At 38.5% G+C, this 14811-nt stretch overlaps 1 protein-coding gene across 1 annotated transcript in view; it reads right to left on the bottom strand.

The window, feature by feature from the left end:
* The window catches only part of VSIG10 (V-set and immunoglobulin domain containing 10), a 58088-nt gene that overhangs the window by 2358 nt on the left and 40919 nt on the right, over positions 1 to 14811 (bottom strand). The window contains exons 5-7 of the mRNA XM_077159947.1: positions 11783 to 12076; positions 1831 to 1941; positions 1531 to 1546 (exon numbers count right to left, since the gene is read on the bottom strand). Of these exons, the coding sequence (XP_077016062.1) occupies positions 1531 to 1546; positions 1831 to 1941; positions 11783 to 12076 (421 nt within the window). The remainder of the gene's footprint in view (positions 1 to 1530; positions 1547 to 1830; positions 1942 to 11782; positions 12077 to 14811) is intronic.

Genomic DNA, 14811 nt, shown 5'->3' on the forward strand with positions numbered 1-14811 from the left:
GTGCTCAGCAGTTTAACATTTAATTGGTCTCTAGTTTATTGCTAATTTTGCTTACCCAGCTAGACTGTATACTTCTTACGGAAGAATACGTGCCATGAACCAGTCACAGTCCTAAGAACATTACATTCTCATTTCATCTTCACAGCCCCCGTATGAGACATTAAGGAGACTAAGGCTCAGAGAGGGTCAGGAACTTTTCATGGGCACAGAGCTTAGAAATGGCAGAACTACATTTGAACCCAGGTTCACTAACTCCAATGCATTTTCCCACTTTACCGTAATGCTGCTGCCTCCCTATAAGAAATAACCCTGGGACTCACTGGGAGAGTGGCCCTTAGATATAGGCAGTAAGGGTAGTGTTTTCCTACAAAAACAGTCCTGGAACAATTGATATATCACATCATCATAAATGTGTCAAGAGAAACTATTTTCCCATAGAAACATAGAGAAGAGTTATTTGCTCCCACCCAGAATCTACTAAGGAAATGAAATATGTAAGTTCTATCTAGTTACTTTCTATAATGGGTTGAATAGTGGGCCCCCCAAAGATATGTCCATATGTCCACTTGGAACCTGTGGTTGTGACCTTATTTAGAAAATAAGGCAAATACTTGGAAAGGGGGGTTTTGTAGATATAATGAAAGATGTCGAGATGAGAACATCCTGAATGGAGGTGATCCTAAATCCAGTGAGAAGTGTCCTTAGAAGAGGAGAAGACAACGACAAGAAAGGACCATGTGAAGAATGAGGCAGAGATTGGAGTGATGTAGCTACAAACCAAGGAACACCAAGGATTGTAAGCTGCTACCAGAAGCTAGGAGAGAAACAAAAAATGGAGTCTCTTTCAGAGCCTCCAAAAAGGACCAATCCTGCAAACAACTTAATTTCAGACTTCTGGCCTCCAGCACTGTATAAGAATGCAATTCTGTTGTTTTAAGCCACCCAATTTGTGGAAATTTATTACAGCAGCCCTAGGAAACTAAGACACCCTGGGAGGAGCCTCTGGGCATGCTCAGATGAATCTTCCAAACCATACAAGACATAACTTATTCTCCCTTTTAGCTCTTTTTAGGAAAAATAAATTAGGTAAATGCATAAATGAATGGACTCAATGTGTCTTTTTTATGCTTCAAACAAGGTCCAGAGATGTGGCCAGACCTGGTGTCTAACAGCTCATAGAGGTTGAAAAATTAGGAGGAAATTTAGCATTGTATGAAGAGCAAAGACTTTAGAATCAATTAGACCTGGGTTTGAAAGTAGGTTCTGCCATCTCCTTCCTCGATAGCTTGCAAAAGTCATTTCATTGAGCTTTCTTTTATCTCCTCCATCTGGGAAATGGAGATGCCCCCATCACCTGAACAGTTTGTGAAAGGGTTTATAATAAAGTGTAATGAAGCCCCTACTATAGTGTCTGGCACGTGGTGAGTCATCCATGGTAGTTGCTGTTATTGCGCTTATGAAAGGAAACAAAACAGCAGTGAAGACATTTAATGGAAATGGGTTTTTAATTTGAGTCTAGGGAACACTCACCTGAAAGTGTTTCCTACTGAAGGGAAAAAGGAAAAAAAAAATTAATATCCACTTGCATCTCACAGAAGTTTTTAATCTAACATTTACGAAAAAACTAACAAATAAGAAAACTGACCCAACATGAGAGATGGGGTGTTCGGGGATGGTACTTGGGTGCTTCATTATTACACAACTTGACCAGAATAAAGAAGCCTATAGAATAGGACTTCAGGCGGGAGCACAACGGGGACTTTCTTCCCCCCAACCCCGTGCCCCTTCAAGAAGCCTGAAAGAGAAGCAAAGGAACTGGAGAAGCCTTACCTTTCCAGCAGAACACGGGACTGTAATACAACATAAGCCCTACAATAATGGCCAATCCCAGCAGAAGGAGGCTCACAATGGTTCCTACTATTCCCCCGATGTTTAAAGGTTCTGTAAAGACAAATCACACAGTTGACTTCTACTTGATACTTACACAGTGCAGGAGAGTGACACCTCCCCTCATCTGCCCTGAGTACTATGCTTATCTGGGTTTCATGACCTCAGACAAGGTATATGACCTCTCTAAAATGAGATAAACATTTCATCTCCCCTTCTCAAAGAGAGAGTTACTGGGGATTGAATAAAGCATCCTTTGCAAAAGAACATTGGAAAGGTAAAATCTCTGTATATCTACCAGACATCAATACTTTTTATAAGGCCAGGGTAACTAAGCATAAGAGTTACTGCAGCCACAATGAGCAGAGTGATAAATGGAACAGAACAGAGAGTCCAGAAACAGACCCACACATGTAAGGAAACCTGATCCTTACCTCACACCATTCAAAAAAATCAATTCCAGATGGATTAAAGAGTTAACAATAAAAGGGAAAATCTTAACAATTTCAGGAGAAAATATGATAATACCTTTGTAAGCTTGGGATAGGGAAGGATTCTTAAGACACAAAAAGTACTAATGATACAAGTAAAGATTCATAAAATCAACCATATTAAATTAAGAACAGCTATTAATCAAAAGATATCATAAAGAAAGCAAAAACAACAAAAACTGAAAACATTTTTAAAATAGAACGCTAACAAATAATTAGTTTGCAGAATTTATGAAGAACTCCTACCAAAAAAAGCAAAAACCCAAGGGAAAAATATTAAAAGACACAAACACGTGTTTTATAAAAAATAAACACAAACACTTTCTCCCCTCTCCTCCCTCTCCTGCTCCGGCCGCTCTCCAACCACCACGGTGCCCTCTTCCCCCGCCTTCACCGGCTCCTCCACCACCAGCCTCTACAGCCTTGCTGCCCTCACCTTTCCTCCTCCAGAACAGCTACTGGGGGAGTGGAGATAATACAGAGCAGCTCCCGGAGCCACGAGGGAGATCAAAGGGACAGCGTACCCCATCCTGGAACGGCTGACTATCTGGGAGAACCAGCTCCGGTGAGATCACCAAGGGGCACGGGCTTTCCTGGGTGGGACGGCAAGCGACCGGAGTCCCTCCCTTCCACCTTCCCAGGCCAGCTGGTAGAATTGGACAGGCGGTCCCCTTAGGCCGCGGTGGCTGGTGCCCCCACCACACGAGGCCCCCCGGAACAACAGAGATAGTTGGGTCGGAAATCCCCAGACTGTGGAGAACAGTGACCGGGGGATCCCTTCCAAACACGTGACTCCCCCGTCGGCTGGGAATAGTGCACTCTCCCGGGCTGCGACAGCTGGCGCCCTCCCGCCACGCTTGGTGCCCCGGGCCGACTAGCTAATTCGGCCAGACGCTCTCCCGTGCTGCGGCGGCCGGCGACCCTCCCCGCATTCGGAACCCCAGGCCGGCTGGCATTCTTCCAAGGCGCTTCGGCTGCCGAACCTCCCCTATGGCGAGAATTTTCCAGAGTTAAAGGACCCACAGCAACTTTAACTGGTGGAACCCGTAGACAAACGTGTGCCACGAGCGCCACCTACTGGGCAGGATAAGAAAAACAGAACCCAGAGATTGCACAGAAAAATCTTTCAACCTGTGGGGTCGAACACCCAGGGAAATCTGACTAAATGCCCAGAGGCCAACAGAAGATAACGGATCACGCTCAGAAAATTGAACATATGGCCCAGTCAAACGAAGAAACCAATAGTTCAAATGAGATACAGGAGCTGAAACAACTAATGCTGAATATACGAACAGAAATGGAAAACCTCTTCAAAAACGAAATCGATAAATTGAGGGAGGACATGAAGAAGACATGGGCTGAACATAAAGAAGAAATAGAAAAACTGAAAAAACAAATCACAGAACTTATGGAAGTGAAAGATAAAGTAGAAAAGATGGAAAAAACAATGGATACCTACAACGACAGATTTAAAGAAACAGAAGATAGAATTAGTGATTTGGAGGATGGAACATCTGAATTCCAAAAAGAAACAGAAACTATCCGGAAAAGAATGGAAAAATTTGAACAAGGTATCAGGGAACTCAAGGACAATGTGAACCGTACAAATATACGTGTAGTGGGTATCCCAGAAGGAGAAGAGAAGGGAAAAGGAGGAGAAAAACTAATGGAAGAAATTATCACTGAAAATTTCCCAACTCTTATGAAAGACCTAAAATTACAGATCCAAGAAGTGCAGCGCACCCCAAAGAGATTAGACACAAATAGGCGTTCCCCAAGACACTTACTAGTTAGAATGTCAGAGGTCAAAGAGAAAGAGAGGATCTTGAAAGCAGCGAGAGAAAAACAATCCGTCACATACAAGGGAAACCCAATAAGACTATGTGTAGATTTCTCAGCAGAAACCATGGAAGCTAGAAGACAGTGGGATGATATATTTAAATTACTAAAAGAGAAAAACTGCCAGCCAAGACTCCTATATCCAGCAAAATTGTCCTTCAAAAATGAGGGAGAAATTAAAACATTCTCAGACAAAAAGTCACTGAGAGAATTTGTGACCAAGAGACCAGCTCTGCAAGAAATACTAAAGGAAGCACTAGAGTCAGAACCGAAAAGACAGAAGAGAGAGACATGGAGAAAAGTGTAGAAAGAAGGAAAGTCAGATATGATATATATAATACAAAAGGCAAAATGGTAGAGGAAAATATTATCCAAACAGTAATAACTCTAAATGTCAATGGACTGAATTCCCCAATGAAAAGACACAGACTGGCAGAATGGATTAAAAAACAGGATCCTTCTATATGCTGTCTACAGGAAACACATCTTAGACCCAAAGATAAATATAGGTTGAAAGTGAAAGGTTGGGAAAAGATATTTCATGCAAATAACAACCAGAAAAGAGCAGGAGTGGCTATACTAATATCCAACAAGTTAGACTTCAAATGTAAAACAGTTAAAAGAGACAAAGAAGGACACTATATACTATTAAAAGGAACAATTAAGCAAGAAGACATAACAATCATAAATATTTACGCACCGAACCAGAATGCCCCAAAATACGTGAGGAATACACTGCAAACACTGAAAAGGGAAATAGACACATATACCATAATAGTTGGAGACTTCAATTCACCACTCTCATCAATGGACAGAACATCTACACAGAGGATCAATAAAGAAATAGAGAACCTGAATATTACTATAAATGAGCTTGACTTAACAGACATTTATAGGACATTACATCCCACAACAGCAGGATACACCTTTTTTTCAAGTGCTCATGGATCATTCTCAAAGATAGACCATATGCTGGGTCACAAAGCAAGTCTTAACAAATTTAAAAATATTGAAATCATACAACACTTTCTCGGATCATAAAGGAATGAAGTTGGAAATCAATAATAGGCGGAGTGCCAGAAAATTCATAAATACATGGAGGCTCAACAACACACTCTTAAACAACAAGTGGGTCAAAGAAGAAATTGCAAGAGAAATTAGTAAATACCTAGAGGCAAATGAAAATGAAGACACAACATATCAAAACTTATGGGGCTCAGCAAAGGCAGTGCTAAGAGGGAAATTTATTGCCCTAAATGCCTTTATCAGAAAAGAAGAAAAGGTAAAAATGCAGGAATTAACTGTCCACTTGGAAGAACTGGAGAAAGAACAGCAAACTAATCCCAAAGCAAGCAAAAGGAAAGAAATAACAAAGATTAGAGCAGAAATAAATGAAATTGAAAAGATGAAAACAATAGAGAAAATCAATAAGACCAGAAGTTGGTTCTATGAGAAAATCAACAAGATTGATGGGCCCTTAGCAAGATTGACAAAAAGAAGAAGAGAGAGGATGCAAATAAATAAGATTAGAAATGAAAGAGGAGACATAACTACTGACCTCACAGAAATAAAGGAGGTAATAACAGGATACTATGAACAACTTTACGCTAATAAATACAACAATTTAGATGAAATGGACAGGTTCCTGGAAAGACATGAACAACCAACTTTGACTCAAGAAGAAATAGACGACCTCAACAAACCAATCACAAGTAAAGAGATTGAATTAGTTATTCAAAAGCTCCCTAAAAAGAAAAGTCCAGGACCAGACGGCTTCACATGTGAATTCTATCAAACATTCCAGAAAGAATTAGTACTTACTCTCCTCAAACTGTTCAACATAATTGAAGTGGAGGGAAAACTACCTAATTCATTCTATGAAGCCAACATCACTCTCATACCAAAACCAGGCAAAGATATTACAAAAAAAGAAAACTACAGACCAATCTCTCTAATGAATACAGATGCAAAAATTCTCAATAAAATTCTAGCAAATCGTATCCAACAACACATTAAAAGAATTATACATCATGACCAAGTAGGATTCATCCCAGGTATGCAAGGATGGTTCAACATAAGAAAATCAATTAATGTAATACACCATATCAACAAATCAAAGCAGAAAAATCACATGATCATCTCAATTGATGCAGAGAAGGCATTTGACAAGATTCAACATCCTTTCCTGCTGAAAACACTTCAAAAGATAGGAATACAAGGGAACTTCCTTAAAATGATAGAGGGAATATATGAAAAACCCACAGCTAATATCATCCTCAATGGGGAAAAATTGAAAACTTTCCCCCTAAGATCAGGAACAAGACAAGGATGTCCACTATCACCACTATTATTCAACATTGTGTTGGAAGTTCTAGCCAGAGCAATTAGGCAAGAAAAAGAAATACAAGGCATCAAAATAGGAAAGGAAGAAGTCAAACTATCATTGTTTGCAGACGATATGATACTATATGTAGAAAACCCAGAAAAATCCACAACAAAATTACTAGAGCTAATAAATGAGTACAGCAAAGTAGCAGGCTACAAGATCAACATTCAAAAATCTGTAGCTTTTCTATACACTAGTAATGAACAAGCTGAGGCGGAAATCAAGAAACGAATCCCATTTACAATCGCAACTAAAAGAATAAAATACCTAGGAATAAATTTAACCAAAGAGACAAAAAACCTATATAAAGAAAACTACAAAAAACTGTTAAAAGAAATCACAGAAGACCTAAATAGATGGAAGGGCATACCGTGTTCATGGATTGGAAGACTAAATATAGTCAAGATGTCAATCCTACCTAAATTGATTTACAGATTCAATGCAATACCAATCAAAATCCCAACAACTTATTTTTCAGAAATAGAAAAACCAATAAGCAAATTTATCTGGAAGGGCAGGGTGCCCCGAATTGCTAAAAACATCTTGAGGAAAAAAAACGAAGCTGGAGGTCTCGCGCTGCCTGACTTTAAGGCATATTATGAAGCCACAGTGGTCAAAACAGCATGGTATTGGCATAAAGATAGATATATCGACCAATGGAATCAAAAGAGTGCTCAGATATAGACCCTCTCATCTATGGACATTTGATCTTTGATAAGGCAGTCAAGCCAACTCACCTGGGACAGAACAGTCTCTTCAATAAATGGTGCCTAGAGAACTGGATATCCATATGCAAAAGAATGAAAGAAGACCCATCTCTCACACCCTATACAAAAGTTAACTCAAAATGGATCAAAGATCTAAACATTAGGTCTAAGACCATAAAACAGTTAGAGGAAAATGTTGGGAGATATCTTATGAATCTTACAACTGGAGGTGGTTTTATGGACCTTAAACCTAAAGCAAGAACACTGAAGAAGGAAATAAATAAATGGGAGCTCCTCAAAATTAAACACTTTTGTGCATCAAAGAACTTCATCAAGAAAGTAGAAAGACAGCCTTCACAATGGGAGACAATATTTGGAAATGATATATCAGATAAAGGTCTAGTATCCAGAATTTATAAAGAGATTGTTCATCTCAACAACAAAAAGACAGCCAACCCAATTACAAAATGGGAAAAAGACTTGAACAGACACCTCTCAGAAGAGGAAATACGGATGGCCAAGAGGCACATGAAGAGATGCTCAATGTCCCTGGCCATTAGAGAAATGCAAATCAAAACCACAATGAGATATCATCTCACACCCACCAGAATGGCCATTATCAACAAAACAGAAAATGACAAGTGCTGGAGAGGATGCGGAGAAAGAGGCACACTTATCCACTGTTGGTGGGAATGTCAAAGGGTGCAACCACTGTGGAAGGCAGTTTGGCGGTTCCTCAAACAGCTGAATATAGAATTGCCATACGACCCAGCAATACCATTGCTAGGTATCTACTCAAAGGACTTAAGGGCAAAGACACAAACGGACATTTGCACACCAATGTTTATAGCAGCATTATTTACAATTGCAAAGAGATGGAAACAGCCAAAATCTCCATCAACAGAAGAGTGGCTAAACAAACTGTGGTATATACATACGATGGAATATTATGCAGCTTTAAGACAAGATAAACTTATGAACCATGTAATAACATGGATGGACCTAGAGAATATTATGCTGAGTGAATCCAGCCAAAAACTAAAGGACAAATACTGTATGGTCCCACTGATGTGAACGGTCATTCGAGAATAAACTTGAAATATGTCATTGGTAACAGAGTTCAGCAGGAGTTAGAAACAGGGTAAGGCAATGGGTAATTGAAGCTGAAGGGATACAGACTGTGCAACAGGACTAGATACAAAAACTCAAAAATGGACAGCACAATAATACCTAATTGTAAAGTAATCATGTTAAAACACTGAATGAAGCTGCATCTGAGCTATAGGTTTTTGTTTTGTTTTGTTTTGTTTTGTTTTGATTTTACTATTATTACTTTTATTTTTTTCTCTATATTAACATTCTATATCTTTTTCGGTTATGTTGCTAGTTCTTCCAAACCAATGCAAATGTACTAAGAAATGATGATCATGCATCTATGTGATGATGTTAAGAATTAATGATTGCATGTGTAGAATGGTATGATCTCTAAATGTTGGGTTAATTTCTTTTTTTTCCGTTAAAAAAAAAAAAAAAAAGAGAAGGGATAATTGGAGATGAAGGGATACAGACTGTACAACGGGACTGGATATAAAAACTCAGAAATGGACAGCACAATACTACCCAATTGTAATGCAATTATGTTAAAACACTGAATGAAGCTGCATGTGAGGTATAGGTTTTTTGTTTTTGTTTTTTTTTTCTTTCTATTATTGTTTTAATTCTTATTCTGTTGTCTTTTTATTTCTTTTTCTAAATCGATGCAAATGTACTAAGAAATGATGAATATGCAACTATGTGATGTTATTAAGAATTACTGATTGTACATGTAGATTGGAATGATTTCTAATTGTTTTGTTAATTCTTTTTTTAATTAATAAAAAAAAAAAGAAAAAAAAAGCAGTTGAATAAAGATCTGACAGTCTCTTAAAAAAAAAAAAAAAAAAAAAAAGAAAGTAGAAAGACAGCCTACGCAATGGGAGACAATATTTGGAAATGACATATCAGATAAAGGTCTAGTATCCAGAATTTATAAAGAGATTGTTCAACTCAACAACAAAAAGACAGCCAACCCAATTACAAAATGGGAAAAAGACTTAAACAGACACCTACCAGAAGAAGAAATACGGATGGCCAAGAGGCACATGAAGAGATGCTCAATGTCCCTGGCCATTAGAGAAATGCAAATCAAAACCACAATGAGATATCATCTCACACCCACCAGAATGGCCATTATCAACAAAACAGAAAATGACAAGTGCTGGAGAGGATGCGGAGAAAGAAGCACACTTATCCACTGTTGGTGGGAATGTCAAAGGATGCAACCACTGTGGAAGGCAGTTTGGCGGTTCCTCAAACAGCTGAATACAGAATTGCCATACGACCCAGCAATACCATTGCTAGGTATCTACTCAAAGGACTTAAGGGCAAAGACACAAACGGACATTTGCACACCAATGTTTATAGCAGCGTTATTTACAATTGCAAAGAGATGGAAACAGCCAAAGTCTCCATCAACAGAAGAGTGGCTAAACAAACTATGGTATATACATACGATGGAATATTATGCAGCTTTAAGACAAGATAAACTTATGAACCATGTAATAACATGGATGGACCTAGAGAATATTATGCTGAGTGAATCCAGCCAAAAACTAAAGGACAAATACTGTATGGTCCCACTGATGTGAACGGACATTCGAGAATAAACTTGAAATATGTCATTGGTAACAGAGTTCAGCAGGAGTTAGAAACAGGGTAAGACAATGGGTAATTGAAGCTGAAGGGATACAGACTGTGCAACAGGACTAGATACAAAAACTCAAAAATGGACAGCACAATAATACCTAATTGTAAAGTAATCATGTTAAAATACTGAATGAAGCTGCATCTGAGCTATAGGGTTTTTTTTGTTTTTGTTTGCTTGTTGGTTTGTTTGTTGTTGTTGTTTTTTACTATTATTACTACTTTTATTTCTTTTCTTTATATTAACATTTTATATCTTTTTCTGTTGTGTTGCTAGTTCCTCTAAACCGATGCAAATGTACTAAGAAACAATGATCATGCATCTATGTGATGATGTTAAGAATTACTGAGTGCATATGTAGAATGGTATCATCTCTAAATGTTGTGTTAATTTCTTTTTTTTTTCCTTTCCGTTAATAAAAAAATAAAAAATTAAAAAATTAAAAAAAAATAAATAAAAAAAATAAACACAAACAGTAAATAAACATGAGAAAAATGCTCATCTTTCTTAGTAATCAAAGAAATTCAAATTAGGACCACAGTGAGAGTCCATCTTACATCAACCAGAAAGGCAAAAATTATGACGTTCTGGTGACAATTTGGATTAACCCAGAATTCTCATATACTACGAGTAAGAAAGGAAAGTGGTCCAGCCACTCTGGAAAATAATTTGGGTTGTCATATAAAGATAAAAATACAAATACCCTATCACCCATAATTTCTTCTCCTTGTACATATCCCAGAGAAACATTTGCATAGGGACCTGGTATATATGTACACCAGGAACTGGGTTAAAAAATGCCCATAGCAATACTCTTCATCATAACAAAATATTGGAAAAAAATGTCTATTGGGAGAAAAATGAATAATTTAGTTGTAGAATAGTGACATAATATATATATATAGTAGTAAACAGGTATAAAGTACAATTACACGTCAGCATGGATATATCTTTAAAAAATGTGGAAAAAGCATATCATAGAAGACTTCGTATGTGGTAAGAACCATTTTATAAAGGTCAAAAACAAATAAAAATAAATATTATTTAGAAATGAGTGCCTATGTAGTAAAAAAATAAATACTTGGGGACCAAAAACATGAAATTCAGGATAGCAATGACCTTTTGCAGGCCCAGGATGAGACTGAAAAGAGGCTTACAGGTAGGATTACCAGATAAAGTACAGATCGCCCAGTTAAACTTTGATTTTAAAAGAACCATGAATAATTTTTTAGTATAGTTATATCCCATGCCATATATGGGACATATTTATACTACAAAGAGTTTTCCTTGTTTTGAAGTTCAAGTTTAAATAGGCATCCTGTTTCTTGTTTTATTTTGATTTTTCTAAATCTGACCCCTGCTACCTACAGGTAATTTCAGTGATGATGGCACTTCAGTGATGTTGCTGTATATATTAAGTGGGATGGTGGTTTCTTGGGTATGTTCATTTTGCTAGTGTGCTCCATAACTTACATATGTTTTGTATATTTTGTATACTCTTTGGTGTATAATAGATATAAAATAATTCTTTGATCTCCATGCACAAGTTAGAGATTTAGGATTGGATGACAGTTTTTTCCCAGCAATCTTATCAAGCCACAGGCAAGCATTTTTGCCCTAGGTTAGCGGGCAGTGGTTGCATGCAGGGAGGCACCAGGCCTTTAGATGCTGGTGCCAGGCCCTCTAAAGCATCAAATGCTCCTCCTTTGGGACCACGTCCATCACTCACCTTTCACACTCAACCAGATGTCCACCTCCCTCAGCCCTACGATGTTCTCAGCCCGACAGACGTAATATCCCTCATCCAGGTCCTGGGAGCAGTTGCGGATGGTGAGGGTGGAGGTCTGGCCATGCTGAGTGATGAGATAGTGGCCATTGGACCGGATTACAACCTCGGGCAGGGTGAGGTTCCTCAGCCACAGGATCTTGGCAGGCGGGTAGGCTCCAGACACCTGGCAGGTGAGCGTCACATTGCCCCCGACAAAGCAAGTCTTCATGGGCTCAGAGAGAAGGGAGGGGGGCCCTGGTGATCAGAAGAAGGTACAGAAAGATAACTGTATACCAATGTTCACTGCAGTATTATTCACAGTCACCAAAAGATGGAAACAACCCAAGTGTCCATCCACAGATGGATAGATAAAACGTATATCCATATGATGGAATGATCAGTCATACAAAGGAATGAAGTTCTAATACACGCTATAACATAGATGAACCCTGAAGACATCTTGTTGAGTAAAATAAGCTAGACACACGCATACATTATGTATAATCTCATTTATATGAAATATCTACAGAGACAGCAAGTAGATTAGAGGTTATTGGGAGCTGGGGAGAGGAAAGAATGGGGAGTGATTGCTTCGTGGGTTTGGAATTTCTGTTTAGGGTGATGGAAAAGGTTTGGTAATGGATGGTGGTGATGATAGTACAACACTGTGAATGTAATTAATTCGACTGAATTCTTGAAAGTGGTTAAAATGGGAAATACTGAGTTGTATATGATACCACAATAGAAAGTTAAAATTAATTAATTAAAAAGAAAGATAAATTAAGGAGATTCTTCAAGCCGTGGTTTCAGATTGTCAAGAATATGGTTCCTTTTTCCTAATGAAGCACCTCCAAGAACTTCTGCACCACATATGGCCTTACATATTAATAAAAGCTAATATTTCTGAGGCGTTTACTATGGGCTGGTCCTTGTACAGATCAATTACTTTTCACAACAACCCTATCATTATCCCTGTTTTTCAGATGAAGAAACAGATGCAGAAAAGTTAAACAACTTGCTCAAAGTCAATCAGCAAAATAAGTGATACGGCTCCCGGTTTGCCTGTTTAAGGAGGTTCCCAGGACACGGGGCTTTCAAGTGCTAAATACAGGAAAGTCCCGGGCAAACCAGGATGAGCAGATCATACCACAGAAGACTATAACTAAAGCAGTCAGGCTCTTTTAGTCCACATTCTTTACTTCTATGCTCTAGGTTGCAATGTATAATACCCACACTGGCCATATAGAAAATGAGCACACAACTTTGGGTACCTGTGTGACACCATTAGTATTAACTCAGAGTTGGACTTCTGCAGCTCTGAAAGTCAGCATTGCTACATACAACAACTGCTAAAGAAACTAAAAAAGATATCAGGCTTCAATTACAGATAAGAATGAAGCCGATCTGGTTGGGACCAAGGTAAATCAGAGTACAGGGTAAACGATGACATTGTCTCCATTTTAAAACTTCGCCTGCTGAACGAGACCAAAGGAAGAGAGGTTAATTTTGTCCAAAACCTAACTTTTCTGTTGCACACAATCTAGCTCAACCTGTCTGGATACTTCATTTAAATAACCCAAATACATGGAGCCCAGAATGGGAATAATGGCTTGAAATTCTGTATAGCTTAATGTAATACTTGGATATATCCCAGAGTATGTTGGGCAGATAATTTAAAAATATTGGTAAAGTCCTTTGAGGGACTAAAGAAAAAATATGGAACTATTCACTTTCCCACCTGGGAAACCCCTGATCCTCTCTCAAACATAGGGGCTCCCAAGTTAATAGGCCAAGCCCTTGATCTTGGGAACTTATTTCTGTAGCAGAGAAGAAAAGCTAAGCCTACCTATAATTATGCCTAAGAGTTGCTTCTAGAGAACCTCTTTTGTTGGTCAGATGTGGCCTCTCTCTCTCTCTCTAAGCCCAACTCCACAAGTAAACTCATTACCCTTCCCCCTATATGGGACATGACATCCAGGGTGTGAGTCTCCCTGGCAACGTGGGTTATGACTCCCAGGGATGAGCCTGGCCCTGGCACTGTGGGCTCGACAATGCCTTCCTGACCAAAAAGGGGAAAATAAATGTAATAAAATAAGATACCAATGGCTTAAAGAGTTCAAATAGAGTCAAGAGGCTATTCTGGAGGCTACTCTTATGGAAGCTTCAGTTAGATATTGCTAATTGGTACAGTATGCCAAATCCCAACCAACATCATTCCTGTTAACCATAAAGAACAGTCAGGGCTCTATCTGAGATCCTACAAAACTTACACGCACTAAGATTACTTTTTAGAACCTTCAGACCGTTCCAGGCCAGATAATTCCTGAAACCCAGAGGTGCCAGTCTCTCCAAGAACATTAACTAGTTCCATCCCCCTATCCTACTGTTGACACCCCTTTCCAATATAAAAAATGTTAGAATGGGTATAGCCCAAATACACCTACAGATTGGGAGAAGAATCAAAGGAAGAGTTATAACAGAGAAGTTAGGATTTAACAAACGAGTATGACTGCTCAATCATTACACTGATATTTCATTTTAGTCACCAGTGTTTTGGAGCAGCTAGGAGAAACCTGAAAATGTGGAACTGTAACCCATACCAAACTTTGAAATGTATTCTAAAACTACTTGTTAAAATGTTCTTTGAAATTTATTGCTTTTTTGTATATATATTTCACATAAAAAATGTTAAAAAAAATTAGCACACACTGTAACAAGGATATTCAGGGAAACAACAGGACAGATGCAATAGCTTCTTACTGCTGCTATAACAAATTGCCACAAACTTAGTGGCTTAAAACAACACAAATTTATTATCTTATGGTTCTGGAGGTCGGAAGTCCAAAAAGAAGCCTATATGGCTAAACCCATATAAACCCTACATGGCTAAACCCAGCAGGAGCTCTAGAAGAGAATCCATTTCCTTGTCATTTCAGCTTCTGAGGCCACCCACACACTTTAGCCTCTGACCCCTCCCTTCCATCACTCTG

The sequence above is a fragment of the Tamandua tetradactyla genome, chromosome 5, assembly GCF_023851605.1.
Source record: "Tamandua tetradactyla isolate mTamTet1 chromosome 5, mTamTet1.pri, whole genome shotgun sequence".
In the NCBI taxonomy this organism is placed as follows: domain Eukaryota; kingdom Metazoa; phylum Chordata; class Mammalia; order Pilosa; family Myrmecophagidae; genus Tamandua; species Tamandua tetradactyla.